This window comes from Petaurus breviceps, unplaced genomic scaffold (genome assembly GCF_028583685.1).
Source record: "Petaurus breviceps papuanus isolate PSGF00001 unplaced genomic scaffold, PetGlider_PUasm1.0 126, whole genome shotgun sequence".
Classification (NCBI taxonomy): domain Eukaryota; kingdom Metazoa; phylum Chordata; class Mammalia; order Diprotodontia; family Petauridae; genus Petaurus; species Petaurus breviceps.
Genome location: NW_027185655.1, coordinates 4,972,581 through 4,987,381, shown reverse-complemented (window position 1 = coordinate 4,987,381; position 14,801 = coordinate 4,972,581). Strand labels below are relative to the sequence as shown.

The 14,801-nt window shown below is 39.8% G+C and overlaps 1 protein-coding gene across 1 annotated transcript in view; it reads left to right on the top strand.

The window, feature by feature from the left end:
* The first annotated feature begins 258 nt into the window (after positions 1 to 258).
* RASSF6 (Ras association domain family member 6) overlaps positions 259 to 14,801 on the top strand; it is a 69,256-nt gene continuing 54,713 nt past the window's right edge. Inside the window, 3 exon segments of the mRNA XM_069091716.1 lie at positions 259 to 345; positions 347 to 626; positions 12,990 to 13,077. Of these exon segments, the coding sequence (XP_068947817.1) occupies positions 274 to 345; positions 347 to 626; positions 12,990 to 13,077 (440 nt within the window). The 5' untranslated portion in view covers positions 259 to 273.

Genomic DNA, 14,801 nt, shown 5'->3' with positions numbered 1-14,801 from the left:
GAAAATAAGAAAAAAGAATTCTTTTCAGTCCCAATCAGTGTTACTTTTTAGTAGACGTTAGAGTGAAAAGGGCCCTGGGCTTGGAATCGGAAAATCTGCTTTTGAATTCCATGCCCTCCAGGCTGTGTGGCTATAAGGCAATAACTTAACCTGAGTCTGTTTCAACCAACTCATAAGAGTCCCAGAATGCTCGCACTGCCCATGCCATAGGATCATTGTGGGGGAGATCTGAAAACGTTACGTAAGTGCGACCTCCTCTTGCTCTTAGAGGGTATGTACGCAGCCCTGAGGGAATTCAGGCAAGTTCTGAGAATCAGATCACAGGCAGTCGCTAAAGCGTTAACTGGAGTATCAATTTACCTGTCCTACAGGTGTGTGGCTGGGAGTGTTCCTATCAGCTGCTCCTCTCGAGGAAAATAAACACTCCCAACATGCACTGAGCCACGGGGAGTGTCTCAGGTTTCCTACACGCCCCAGCTTGTAAAGAGTTAGAGTAATAATTAACAGCTTCTTGGACTTTATAAGGCCGTGGAGGGACATCCGTCCGGAAGAGAGCTCCCTGCCATGCTCAGAGGAAAACCAGACAAATCCTCTCCTTTCCTCCGTGGTTCTGACCTCCCGACCAGGTAAGTCAACTTTTTACAGGGCGTGGGCATCCCTTGCCCGTGGCTAGGAGGATTCACTGCTTCTCATCTTGAGAATGTATGGAATGAAGGCAGGGGAAAGGAGGAGCCTGCCCTCCCCCCCCCCCCTCCCCATTCAGCTCCTTCAAGTCTGGTTAACAGGGCTCCAAGTTGAGAGCATGGGCCCTGACGTCATCCAGGCTGCACCTGTCCTGCTAATAAAGAGATCCCGAAGCCCACGTGGGTCAGACCATCTCTCACTGAACCGCACTTTTCATTCTTTTTTCCAGGTTCAAAGCAACAGTCCTTGGGCGGTCTCCTTGAGCTTTAAAAGATCCCCTTGTTCTTAAAGTATTTTAAATCTAAACATTGTAGATTGCCCATGATAACTGTAACAATAATTAGCATTTTCTAGCCAGCTTCTAGGACTTTAAAACTATTATCTCGTTTGATATTTCAAACAACCTTTCAATATCCCCATTTCAAGCCAAAGAAACTGAGGCAAAGAGGAGTGTCGCCCCCAAATTCACACAGTTAATGTTTAAGGCAAGATTGGAACTTAGATCTTCCGGATTCCAGGTTCCTAGGATTTTCTGTGCTCTGTAGTTGGCTAGAACTATGCTCCCAATGCCTTCCCTGAATATTGGGATGTTCAAACTATGTAATATTTGAGAAATAATGGAAGGGTAGTGGGGCAGACCCTGGCCCTGGAATCAAAAGACAGGAGTTCCAATCCTAATTCTGACACATTAGTTACATAAGCTTTTTGGCAAGTTGCTGAATCCAGGGCCTCAGTTTTATCACCTATAAAATGGAGTGATAATTTCATTACCCCACCCCCTCAGAGCTCACATGAGGAAAGTAGTTGGTAAATTAGAAAATGCCTTACATATGGGAATTCTTGCTTTATTGCATTTGAAAATGGCTTTTTTGTAAAAAAAAAAAATTTTTTAAGTTTGCTTTAAACCATCCTTTCTTATAAAGCAGGACAAGAAGATAAAACCCTAGAGATAGATAAGATTGGGAGACTGTGATAATCATCAGCCCTAGGTTAAAAATCCAGCTCTCCTACAATTTATGCCTCATGTTTGCATATAATCCAAAGTAACATTAATTTTACATTGGTTCATTTTAAGCACAATTAAAGTATTTGCTATGACCCTTCAAGTAAAATATTCAGTAATAGAATACTGAAGCAATTACTTGGAGAGAAAAGTAATTAGTTTAAGTAAATCCAGGATAATTTGAGAAGGGAGAAAGCAATAACAGAGAGGGCAGCAGGAAAGTCCTGGGATCGAGCCTGAGATTTGAAGAAATCCAAGAGTTCCAAGAGATGTGGAGAAAGAATATTTCAGGCCTGGGAGGGAGACTTCTTCCCAAAGGCACAGAAATGGGGCATGGAAAACTGAGTTCACAAATGGGAACAGACAAGTTTGACTGGAATAGAGCTTACACAAAGGAGAGTAAGACAAGTCCAGAAAGATCAATGAGACTGCCATGGACATTAGATACCAAATTGAGAAGTTTTATTTTATTCATAGAGGCAACAGGGAGCCATTGGATGTTTTTGAGCAAGAGGGTGATGTGATCAGAACTCATGCCTTAGGAAGATTATTTGGGGAGTTGAGTGGAGGATGGACTGGAGGTGGGAGAAACTGGAAACAGATGAGGATCTAGACTAGGGAAGAGAAAAAGATGAATGCAGGAAATGTGGAGGAAGAATAGGCAAGACTAAAAATGCTGGGGATATGAGTTGTGAGGAAGAATGAAGAGTTAAGTTGACTCCAAAGCCATGAACCATTTGACTAGGAAGGTCAATGGTACTCTCAATGGAAATTATATAGTTTGAAAGAAAGATGAGTTTGGAGGGAGTATAATGAGTTCCATTTGGGACAATAACAATTCTTACTAACAATAATAACATCTATATCATGATATATCCAGACATGACATAACCATACAATGTTGAAATTCTAAACATAGTCATCAGTTTAAAGCTATTAGGAGCCTTAAAGGTCATAGGACCATAGACTTGGGAGCTGAAAGGGAACTCAGAAGCCATGTAGCTCAATTATCCCATTTTACAGAGGAGGAAACTGAGGCTTTAGGAAGTTAAGTAACTGGATTGACATCACACAGGTAGTAAGGAGGCAAAGCTGTGATATAAACACAATTCCTGTGACTTCAAATCTATCTTTATTCTTTTCACCATACCAAATTGTTCCCTGTTTGAGGACTATTTGGGCATAAATACCTCCAGTAGTTCTAATTCGTTTATGGCTGAGTCAGAAGTTTAGAATTAGAATTAACCTTATAGGTCATCTAACCATTCGTTTATTTTACACACAAGGAAACTGAGACCCGGAGATGTAGAGAGGCATCCACAGGGTCACACAGTTGATTAACCTATCAGAGCTGAAGCCATTTTTATTTAGAATTGCCAACCTAATATCATTTCATTTCTTTTGTTTTGGGGTAGGATTACTAGATGAGTAAACTGGGAAAATGTTACCAATATCTTAATTTCTGCAAGGCATTTGATAACCTTCTTTTGACTGTGTACATGGACAAGATATGGCTGGATGACAGTATAATTCGGTAATTCCATAGCTAGCTGAAAACCATAGCCAAAGGAACATTGATCAATGTATTCTGCCAATGTGGGAGTGAGGTCTCTAGTAGAATACTTCTGGACTCTGCCTTCAGTCCTGTCAAGCTCACTATTTTTTTTTTTAGCAATTAATTGAATGAATTAAGTAATTCAATTAAACAATCATTTATTAAATACCTACTGTATACTAGGCACCATGCTAAGCACTGGGGATACAAATTAAAAAATGGAACAATCTCTTCCCTTAAGGAGTTTATACTCTACAGAAAGGGAAATAAGAAAGACTCAAGTAAATACAACATGTTTACAAAATTAATGAAATTTTTGGTAGGCTCCCTAATGGCAAAGGCTTCCTATAGGAGAAGACACTTGAACTAAGAAGGACCAACATCCCAAATTGGGGAAAGCTTGTGGAAAGACATGGAAACGGGATTTTAAACATCATGTACAGGGAACAAATGGAACAAATACACAAAGTGCATAAGTGAGATTAATTTGGGATGTTTAGTGGGATAGGTTGGACACAGACAATAAAAGACTTTATGAGCCAACAAAGTAGTTTTACTTTATCCTATAGGCAAAGAAAAACCATTGGAGAAGGAGGTTAATATGGTCAGTAATATTATATACATATAAAGTTATAGATAGATAGACAGACAGATAGATAGATGTGTGTATATGTGTGTGTAGTTATATATCTATATAGTTATATATTTGGCTACATATAGTTATATAGTTTTCAGGATACATACAAAATAATACAAGATGATTGATGAAGGGAGGCACAAGCACCTGGGGGTTGCATGGAAGTCCTCATGTAGAAGATAGAAATTGAATTGGGTTTTGAAAGAAGCAAGTATTCTAAGAATCATAGGTGAGGAGGTTGAGCATTCCAGGCATGGGGGGAGTGTGTGAGAGATGTGAGTGAAAAGCAGCAACTAGGTAACTGTCTGAACTCTAGAGTGTGTGAAGGGCAATGATGTATAATAAAGATGGAAAGGCAGAATGAAGGAAGGTTGTAAAGGACTTAAATATCAAGTAGGAGAGTTTAAGTATTTTATCTTCGAGGTACTCCTAGAAGGTCTGCTGGACTTTACTGAATGACGTGGTCAGACCAGTGTTTTAGGATGATTATTTTTGCAGCTGTTTGGAGGATATCTCAGAAAGGGTAGATCAATTAGCAGACTATTATATTAGCCTACAGTAGATGAGATCTTGAAATAGGGCTGTGGCCTTGAAGAAGAAAAAGGGTGACAAATAATGGACACAACACTTGGTAGCTGAGTGGATATGTGGAATGAGGAACAGTGGGGTGTTGAAGATGATTCCAAGTTTGTGAAACTGGGTGGCAAGAAAAATGGCAATGGTGCCTTCCAAAGAAATAGGGAAGTTTGGAAGAATGGATGTGGGAGGAGAGATAATAAATCAAATTTTTGACATGATCTCTTTGAGAGGCACGAGAGGCATCCAGTACAAAATATCTAATAGGCAGTTAAAAATGAAAAACAGGCACTCAGAAGAGAGACTAGGGTTGGATATATATATATATATATATATATATATATATATATTTGAGAGTCACTTACATAGAGATGATGATTTAACTCTTAGGTGTAGATAAAGTGTGTGTATGTATGCATGGTATGTATGTGTGTGTGTGTGAGTGTGGGAGAGAGAGAAAGGGAGAGGAGGAAGAGAGGGAGACAGGAAGACAGAGAGAGAGAGAGAGAGAGAGAGAGAGAGAGAGAGAGAAGAGCACCCAGAATGATCCTGGGATATACCCACAGTTCTGTTCAGTCATTTTTCAGTCTTGTCCAACTTTTGTGAGCCAATTTGGGATTTGGTTGGCAAAGATACTGGAATGGTTTGCCATTTCCTTCTCCAGCTCATTTTAGAAATTAAGAAACTGAGGCACACAGGGTTATGTGACTTGCCCAGGGTCACCCAGCTCATAAGTGTCTGAGGCTGGATTTGAACTCAGAGGAGAGGGTGGTCAGTGATATTCTGAAATGAAACGTGTCTCTTCTCTCCCTTTTAGCATGTGAACACATCATCATCATCTATTTCCTTCCAATTGCTCCAAAATATTTATCTTTCTAGGTTTCTTCTATCTAAAGTGTTTGCATTTCATAGATCCTAAACAACTGTTCCTCTTAGGAATGCTTTAAAATCCTCTATTTTATTCAAGTTTCATTTTTTTCCAATAAGATTATATCCAGTTTTTCTGGGTAGGTTATTCTTGATAGTAAGCTTTAGTCTTTTGCCTTTTGGAATATTGTTTTGTAAGATTGTCTTTCCTTGATTGTAGTTGCAGCATAGTCTTGTGTGATCGTAATTGAGATTATCTGGTACCTGCATTCATTCTGGGTGCTTACAGCATTTTTCTTTTACCTGGAAACACTGGATTTCTGCTCTAATATTCCTAGATGCTTTTAATTTGAAGTTTCTTTCAGAAATGAGTGATGAGATTCTATTTTAACTTTGCCCTCTTATTCTAATTGATATGGGTTCTTTTCCTTAGTGATTGATTCAAATCAAGGCATATGGTTCACATGGTCCATCCACACTCAGGGCACCTATATATTTCAGTCCCTGTGAGGTCAGTCTTGTCTCAGGCCTCATTGGTGCTCTACATTAAAAGTACCCACAGGCTTTAGGTCATTTACTGGAGCTCACATTGTCTTCAATTTTCCCTGGCATGAGTCCTCTCCCAGAGCTTGTAGGCTTTTTCATCATTTTGTGCAGTCCTCCATTGGATGGAGGAAATTGCTGTTAGTGCTGGACCTGGATGGAGGAAAACTCATCTAAGTGAGTTCAAATCTGACCTCTGACACTTTCAAGCTATGTGACCCTGGCCAAGTCACCTTACCTTGTTTGCCTTAGTTTCCTCATCTGTAAAATGAGCTGAAGAAGGAAATGGCAAACTCCAGTATCTTTGAAAGGAAAATCCCAAATGGGATCACAAAGATTTGGTTGGACACAACTGAAAAACAATGTAACATTCCAGATAAGAGGTGATAAGGGCCTATATCAAGATAATGAGAACATTAACAAAGATGAAGAATGATAAAAATATCTTGGAAGAAGAATTGAAAAGACTGGTTAACCATTTAGATAAGTGAGAGATATAGAGAGAAAGAAGATACAAGGATGAGTTCAAGGTTGAAAATCTGATTGCCTGAATGGATAATGGCCATTCAATAGAAATAGCCATAGTGAGAGGGCAAATGGATCTGGGGGGGGGGGACCAGAATGGGTTCTGCTTTGAACATGTTGAGTGTGAGATACCTATGGCACTTTCAAGGAGACACGAGCAACTGGCAGCTGCAGATGTGTGTCTGGAGTTCAAAAGAAAGAAAAGGATTCGATATGTAGTTTTGCAATTTGCTTAAAAATGATGATGGAAGCCATAGGAACTGATGACATCACCAAGAGAGAAGGTAAAGCAAATAGACATAAGGACCCAGGACAGAGCCCTGGGCTTTGCTCAGGAACCAGGTCAAGGACATAGATGAGGGTTCATCAAAGGAGACTAGGGAGTGAACTGAGATATAGGAAGAGAACCAGGAGGGAGGAGTGCCATGAAAACTTAGGGAAGAGAGAATATCCCCAAAGGTGGGTGTCAAATATAGAATAGAGAAATATCCCAAATACAGAATATCCCAAAGGCCTAGTGTCAAAAGCTGCAGTGAGGATGAAGAATGAGTAAAGGCTATAAGATCTAGCAGATGAAAGATAATCAGTGACCTTGGAAAGAAGAGTTTCAAATGAGTGTTAGGATTGTAAACCAGATTATAGGGTCTAAGAAGTAAAGAGGGAGAGAGGAAGTAGATGAACAAGGAAAGAGGGACTCTTTTTTCTGTGGAAGGAGAGACAAAAGATAATAATTTGAAAGGATATTGGAATCAAAGAAAAAGGTGGCATGAAATTCAATTAGTAAATGGAAAGTTTAGCTAGTATATTGCAGAATTGGGGTCCACAAAAAGAGTTTGAACATCTGGTGGGACAGATCGAAGAAGATGAAATTTTAAGAGGAAAAATGTAAAATCTCAGGCGGCCAGGTGGCTCAGTGAGTAAGAGCACAGGCTCCAGTGTTGGGATGACCTGGAGATCGAATCCCAGGCTCAGACACTTAGCACCCACCCCCAGAAACACCTGGCCATGTAACCTTGAGAAAGTTACTTAACCCCAATTGCTTAGGGGCATCCAGGTGGCTCAGCGAGTAAGAGCACTGGCTCCAGTGTTGGGATGACCTGGATCAATTCCGGGCCCAGATACTCAGCACCACACCCAGAAATAACTGGCCGTGTAACCTTGAGCAAGTTACTTAACCCCGATTGCTTTAAAAAAAAAATGTAAAATCTACTACATCAGGGTACAATGGAGAGGATTGAAACATTGAGATGTGTGTGTGGGGAAAAACTTGGGGATTTCTCTTAACTACATCATTAATACAAACCAATGAGTAAGTGTGAAAAATATCTGCCCAAGAAGCAATGTATATAACTATGTGTATACATAACTATGTAAATAACTATAGATAACTATCTATGTATGTGTGTGTACATATATAGGTATACACACACACATACACATAAACATCTTGTATTCCCTACTCCCCACCCCCAAAGAAAGTAAGATCCTGGGGAGGCTAGGTGGCACAGTGAATAGAGCACAGACCCTGGAGTCAGGAGGACCTGAGTTCAAATCCAGCCTCAGATACTTAATACTTACTAGTTGTGTGGTCTTGGGCAAGTCACTTAACCTCAATTGCCCTGCCTTCCCCACTGCAAAAAGAAAAAAAAAAACAGTAAGATCCTAAAAGGTACTTTGGTTCAACTAGTGACCTTGTTGAATTTTAATTAAGTGTAGGGATTATTTAATTGTTTCTGTATTTCCAGCCCTAAAGAGAATATTTGGCATACAAAAGGCACTTAATAAATGCTTAACATTAATTGATTAAATTATCAATTCCACATAGCTGAATCTACCAGGGACTGAAATTTATGCCTGTAAGTGTTGATATTCTTTAAATCTATTGCTATTGATTTGTTCTAAAATAAACAAATAACCAAATATTTGTTAAATATATCAAAATACATATTTCCTGACTGTCTCTCTTCATCATGCCCTCTTTGCTTTTGCTGTTTGGTGCCCCTGCTTTCTTCCTTTCAAACATCTAGGGGAATGGGTTGAGGCCAGTGAGTCCTTTAGGTCTCCATAGAAAAAAATAAGCTTCAAGATCCACCCTCATCAGATTCATAGTAGAAGAAAGAAAAACAGCAAAAGACTGCTTTCTCTCACTCTTCATTATTGATGACTCATTTGCCAGAAGCATGTCCTGACTCTTCAGGTATTTCTAAAATATTCTGTTCTTAAATCTCAGGTTCATCTGTGACCAGCCCAATTTTCATTTAACAGTGAGGGGGAAAAGGAATGTATTTTGGTTTTGGTTTTGCATTCTTCTGTTTCATTTTATTCAATAAGCTTCCTTTGTAAAGCCATGAAATGATTTAAAGGCATCACCAATCCTTTTATCCAACCACCTGAAATCTCCTTAGGCCATGTGATGGCCAATGACCAACAGAAAAGTGGTTTTATTCCATCTAGCTTGGGTTACCAGTGAGTGTGATTCACAGTGTAAATACAGCACTAATATACAGTTTTGCTAAAGATACATTAGCTATTTTTGTTTATCGATACAAAAAATCAATGGAAAAGAGGATGCAGAGGGAGGTCTGAGTTCAAGTCTAGCCTTTGACACATTCTGACTATGAATGGCAAAATTGCTTAATCTCTCAGTGCCTCTGGCAGCTCTATAAAACCAAAAGCTACAGAATAGTCATCAATCTTCATTGGTTAAAAAAAAAAAAAAGAGTTTCTTCATTGGGAGTTCGCAACATGAAATAAATCACAGGCCCAGGTCAAAATAAAACACAGCCATGAGAACCAATGAGAAAACCACCAAATTTGCTTCGTTCAGTCCTTTGTTGATGTACAGCTTGGGGAAGCAAAAAGAACACTTGATTTAAAGACCAAAGACCTCGGTTTGAGTCCTAGCTTGAACCATTTACCAGCTGCATGGCCCTGGGAAAGTCACTTTACTGAGCCTGTTTGCTCATCTGTAAGATGTGGGTAATAAATATCATCTCTCAAGGCCTTGGATTCTTCAATTGCAAAATGCAGGGATTAGATTAGATTTTTGCTAAAGGCATTTGGACTTCTAAATCCTGTGATCCTACTTCACATGGACTTGGTGAGGGAAATGTCCTGCCAAATTCTGCATGCTATATACATGTAAGCTAGCTTCAGCTTGACTTGTAACTGAAGCCTTCCTATATATCATCTCCCCCATTAGAAGTTAAGTTCCTGGAGGACAGGCACTGAGTTAATTTCATATTTGTATGGAAGATACAAATGCATGTTACTAACACTGGCTTTGCGTGCAGTGAGCTGTAAATAAATTCTTTTTCATTCATTCATTAATTTATTCATTCACTCATGATCATGATTTTGACTTCAAGAAAGCATCCCACATATGCTGGTCCTTCTGGTTATCTTCTGTAATAATTGGGAGATAAAGAAGCAAGCCTACACACACCCTTGTGCCCTGAAGGTCATAATACACACAATCTTTCTTAATTTTATAAATTGTATAATTTCTTAATAAGTCTTTCATAAATCTTAATTCATGGAGTGTTTTTGTTAAATAGCCATGTGCTCTACAAGAAATGATATGTGCTGAGGGGAAAATAATATTGTAGGAAAATTCTCATGGTATAGATTGGAGATGGGGAACCTGCATTCTCAAGACCACGTGTTGCTTTCTAAGTCCTTAAGTATGGGCCCTTTGACTGAATCCACACTTCACAGAATAGATCCCCTTAATAAAAGGATTTGTTCTGTAAAACTTGGACTCAGCCAAAAGGCTACACCCAAGGACCTAGAAGGTCACATGTGGCCTCAAGGCTGCAGGTTCCCCACCCCTGTTACAGATATTAGACCTGAACAACCAGTGTAGGTCAACAGGACTATATTCAGATAAGAAGATTAGAGAATGCCTAGGGGTCAGCAGTCCCAAGAAAATTGTGCATCATCATATGTTTGAACTATAATATGTAATTTTGAAAATTAATAAAGAGTCCCTAGGGAAAGGGGTAGATGGAAGAGTGAAATACATAGTGTTCACCTGGAAAGGTTTCCTAGAGGAGGAAGACTATGAATTGTGCATGGTTTACCTCCAAAGGAACTCGAAGCAGACTGGCAATGAAAAGAGAAATATGAGTAGAAAGCACTGTATCCTTTTTACTATTGTAATTTTATTTATTTTTAATCTCATTTTTATTACCAACTTTAAAAATAGAACCTTTGTTTTTTTAAACTATGTTCCTCAACCTTGCCCTACACAAAGATTTATCCCCAGTAACAAAGATTTAACAGGAAAAAGGGAGGGGGAAAAGCAGTTAAAAATGTTCAACACATTAATCAAGTCTGACGGCATATACAATATTCTGTACCCATAACTCCCCACCGCTGCAAAGAAGGGAGAGTCATGTATTTTTTCAGCTCTTCTCTGGAGCCAAGCTTGGTCAGTATAATTACACAGGAGAGCACTGCATTGTTTAAGTCGTAGAACTTAGCTCCCAGACTTTATGACTTGGAATCCAGCATCTTCCTCTGCTTTCTTCCAGTCTAATTCTGCTCATGGGCATAGAGGTCCAAGCAATAAGGTATTCCATTACTGAAGAAAATGGAGTGAAATGGACATTTTCCACTTAAACCCTCTAGCTAAAACTTGGTACCACTGAGCTGAAAATATTACAAGGAAGAAGGTCACTAATGTCAGAACTCACTCTCCAAAGCTCACTGGCTTAAGCTTGGCTAGAAGGATAAGCAAAGCTTAGCAAGCTGGTCAAGTCAGAGCATGATTTCAGCCTGCCTGACTACCTGCATTTCCGTTTGTTTTATGGGGGCAGAATTTGTCCATTTGGGTTGAATTGCTTTCATAAAAAAAGGAATATACTCCCTTCTGCAGATTACATATGAGAGACACTGCTCAAAGATGAAATAGAAGAATGGATTTACTAAACTGGCCAGTTCCCTAACTTGGTCCAAAATTATATAAATTTTCCAATTATCTCGGCCCCAGTCCCTCCCTATTTTCCCAAAGCACATTTCTTTCTTAAGAGACTACCTCCTCCCCAAAGCAAATGGGAAGGTAGGAGGGGGTTAAAGAGGTGACCCTGGCTGTATGGCAGCCTTCTACGCTTGGCTTAAATGTTCATCTATGTTTGCTATTGTTCAGTCATGTCCAACTCTTTGGGACCCTGTGGACCATAGCATACCAATGCTGTCCATACCAATACATGTCCATCTCAGCAAAGATACTGGAGTAGTTTGTCATTTCCTTCTCCCATGTAGTAAGGCAAACATGTTAAGTGACTTGCCAAGGGTTACACAGCTAGTAAGCATATGAGGCTGGATTTGAACTCAGGTTTTCCTCACCCCAGGCCCAGTGCTCTATCCACTGAGTCCCCTAGCTGCCTTTACCTATGTTACTTGATAAAAAATAAATGTTTTTTTAAATATTACTTGATATTACTAATAAATTACAAGGCCACATTAATAGTGACTTTCATCTAAACCTACAAATTCAGTGTTTAATATTGAGACAAGAAAAATCACCTTATGAGAAACTTCCTTGGTTTTATTCCTGTGTGAGGACTAAACATATTAAAGCTTCTGTAATTTCCCAGATTACTCCAGAGCAGACCCACTAGACTGCCTTTAAATCTGGAGAGAAGATATGAATGAGTTAGTAATGGAGGGTTGGTGGGGTTGTCCCTGAGTATATCTAAAAAGTATATGCAAGTATTATTGTGCCCAAATCCTAATCACCCATCTCCTGATTTGAAGGCCAACATTAAACCCTTTATATATTTGTCTTTAGCCTTTTTCCTATACTCTGTAATAGCTTGAAACAGCTCAAAGCATAGTCTTGAGTATTGCCCAAGACGTAGTCCCAGGGTTATGGCACAAGTTTATCTTAAGAAGAGACCACCCTCTTCTGTTCCTGCTGACCAAACAGGGTCCCCAAACCCTTTACCTAGAACATGACCCTAGCTTGTCTCCATCATCCAACACCCCCCACCCTTTATGCAGAACATAACCCCTAGCCTGTACATCACCCTGTACCCTCCACCCTATTCTGGGAGGGACCCCCTTGTTCCAGGAAAAGTTGCACCTTTGTACCCTTGTGCAAATTAGCCCTGAGCTATAGATCTAACTAATAGCAATTCTTGGCTTCTGTATGTCATTGCTTATGCTAGCTCCCCTCCCCAATAGCAGTTTTTGTGTTTTTAGCCTTTATAAGCACTGTGTGTACCCCAATTCAGAGCTGCCTGATTTGAGTGTATACTCCAGGCAGTGGCATGCTTAATCAATAAATCCACACCTAAATTTACCTTAAACCCAGGCCTCAACTCACTCTTATTCTCTGCACAATAGTATCACATGCCTGCACCTCATTTCACTACACAAATTTTCTCTTGGAACAACAGCAACAAAGCATTTGGAATGAAAATTTTGGTGAAACGCTCATTTAACTACAAAAAAATCAGTGTGCATTTGAATGTAATAATTCCCATCACTGAACATACCAGATATTTCTTTTCTTCATTTTTTGCCCCCCAATAGACATAGTCAAGAACCATCTGAAACAAACATCAACGTTGATTTTTTTTTTGTCATTTCAGTCAGTCTGAATGAGGGGAGAAAAATGACCACCAATCCTCACCAGTCCCCTTCTCTGATATGTGTCAATGAGAAGAAATTCATTACAAGGTAACTATAATTTTATACAGTATTCCACTTGAGTAGGATTTATGTGACCTGCTATTTTATAGAAAAAGCATTGGTTTAGAGGCAGATTTAGCAGTTATGGTGATGTGCTGCTATTGTATGCTGGGTTAATGAACAGAGTTGTCATCCCTTCTTATACACACACTGTACCCCTCTTTGTGTGGACTGGGCTACCCCTCCCCTTAGACTTTAGTATATTCCCTAGCCATTTCCTCAGTTCTCCTCTGGGAAGGGTTTTTCCTTTCAAGACAGACTAAGTAAAAATGGGAAAGAAACTTGTAAAATCCCTGCCTCTGGTGCCAGGCCAGCTAGTCCCAATCCTTTCCTCTCCACCCCAGGCAGACTAGCCTGCTGATTCACACTCTCTAGATGCATCTTGGCAAATGTTTTTCTCTCTCTGCCCCAGGAAGTTATAAAAATGAATCAATAATTCTCTTTTATGAGCTCAGAGCTTCAGGACAGAAAAGAGTATTTTGGTGAGATACTGAGGTTTTATATCTATCTTTCTCCTCCTGCCCTGTTGCTGACCTCTGCTCTATCTGGGTAGTGGTGCACATAAATTAGATGAGCTGGTATAAAAAGGCTAAGTGACCAGAAAGTTAAATTTTAAGAAGCAGAAACAAGTCTTTCAATGAATAAGCACAGACCTGAGGAAGGTATTGGGTTCCTTTCCTCTCCAAAGTCATCATTCAACAGGCATTTTATTAAGCTCCTACTAAGTGCTAGATGTGGCCAGGTAGTACAGTGGATAGAGTGCTAAGCCTGGAGTCAGGAAGACCTGAGTACAGACCCAGCCTCAGACACTTAGTAGCAGTGTGACCCTGGGCAAGTCACTTCATCCTGTTTGCCTCAGATTCTTAATCTGTAAAATGAGCTGGAGAAGGAAATGGCAAAGTGCTCCAGTATCTTTTATAAGAAAACCCCAAGTGAGGTTACAAAGAGTCAGACATGATGGAGCAAAAACAAAAAAGTGCCAGATACTGTCCTGACAAAAAAGGACAAAAACCAAAGTCCCTGCTCTCAAGGAGCTCACAGTTTAAGGGAAGAAAGAGTGAGGGGAGTTGGAAGAGGAAAGAGGAAGAGTTAGCAGATCTATTTTTGGAGTACTAACAGTGCCTGCCCCATGTCACTCCCACAGAAGCATCTCACAACTTTTGTCTCAAGGCATGCATTAACTCCTTTCATCTTTGAAGAACCAGCTGTCACTGCTTTCCTCGGTTTACCCTTAATGCTTCCTACTTTTTTCTGCCATGACTTCAGTGACCCCTTAGAATGAGAGAGGCTAGCTCATCTTTCAGAGTTCAGCCTCCATCAGTGACAGGATCAGAGAACTGAGTAAGTGAATCCTGGGAAGATTTCTGCCTGAACCAGTGGAAGCCCCAAGACACGAGCCAATCTCAGTTCTTGGTATAGCTGTCACTACTTCAGTGCTGCTCTTAGACTTAGAACTAACCTTAATAGCTAACATTATTTGCTCATTTTACCTTTGTGAATCTAAGATTCCTAATCTGTGAAGGAGAGGTTCCTTTCCTCTCCAAAGGGAAGAGGAGTCACTCAACAAGCATTCATTAAACTTCTATTATGTGCCAGATACTGGGATGAGTTCTGAGGATACATAGGAGAGTGGTAAAAAAAAAATCCCCATTCTCAAGGAGTTCACAATCCAATGATAGAGAGAGAGAGAGAGAGAGAGAGAGAGAGAGAGA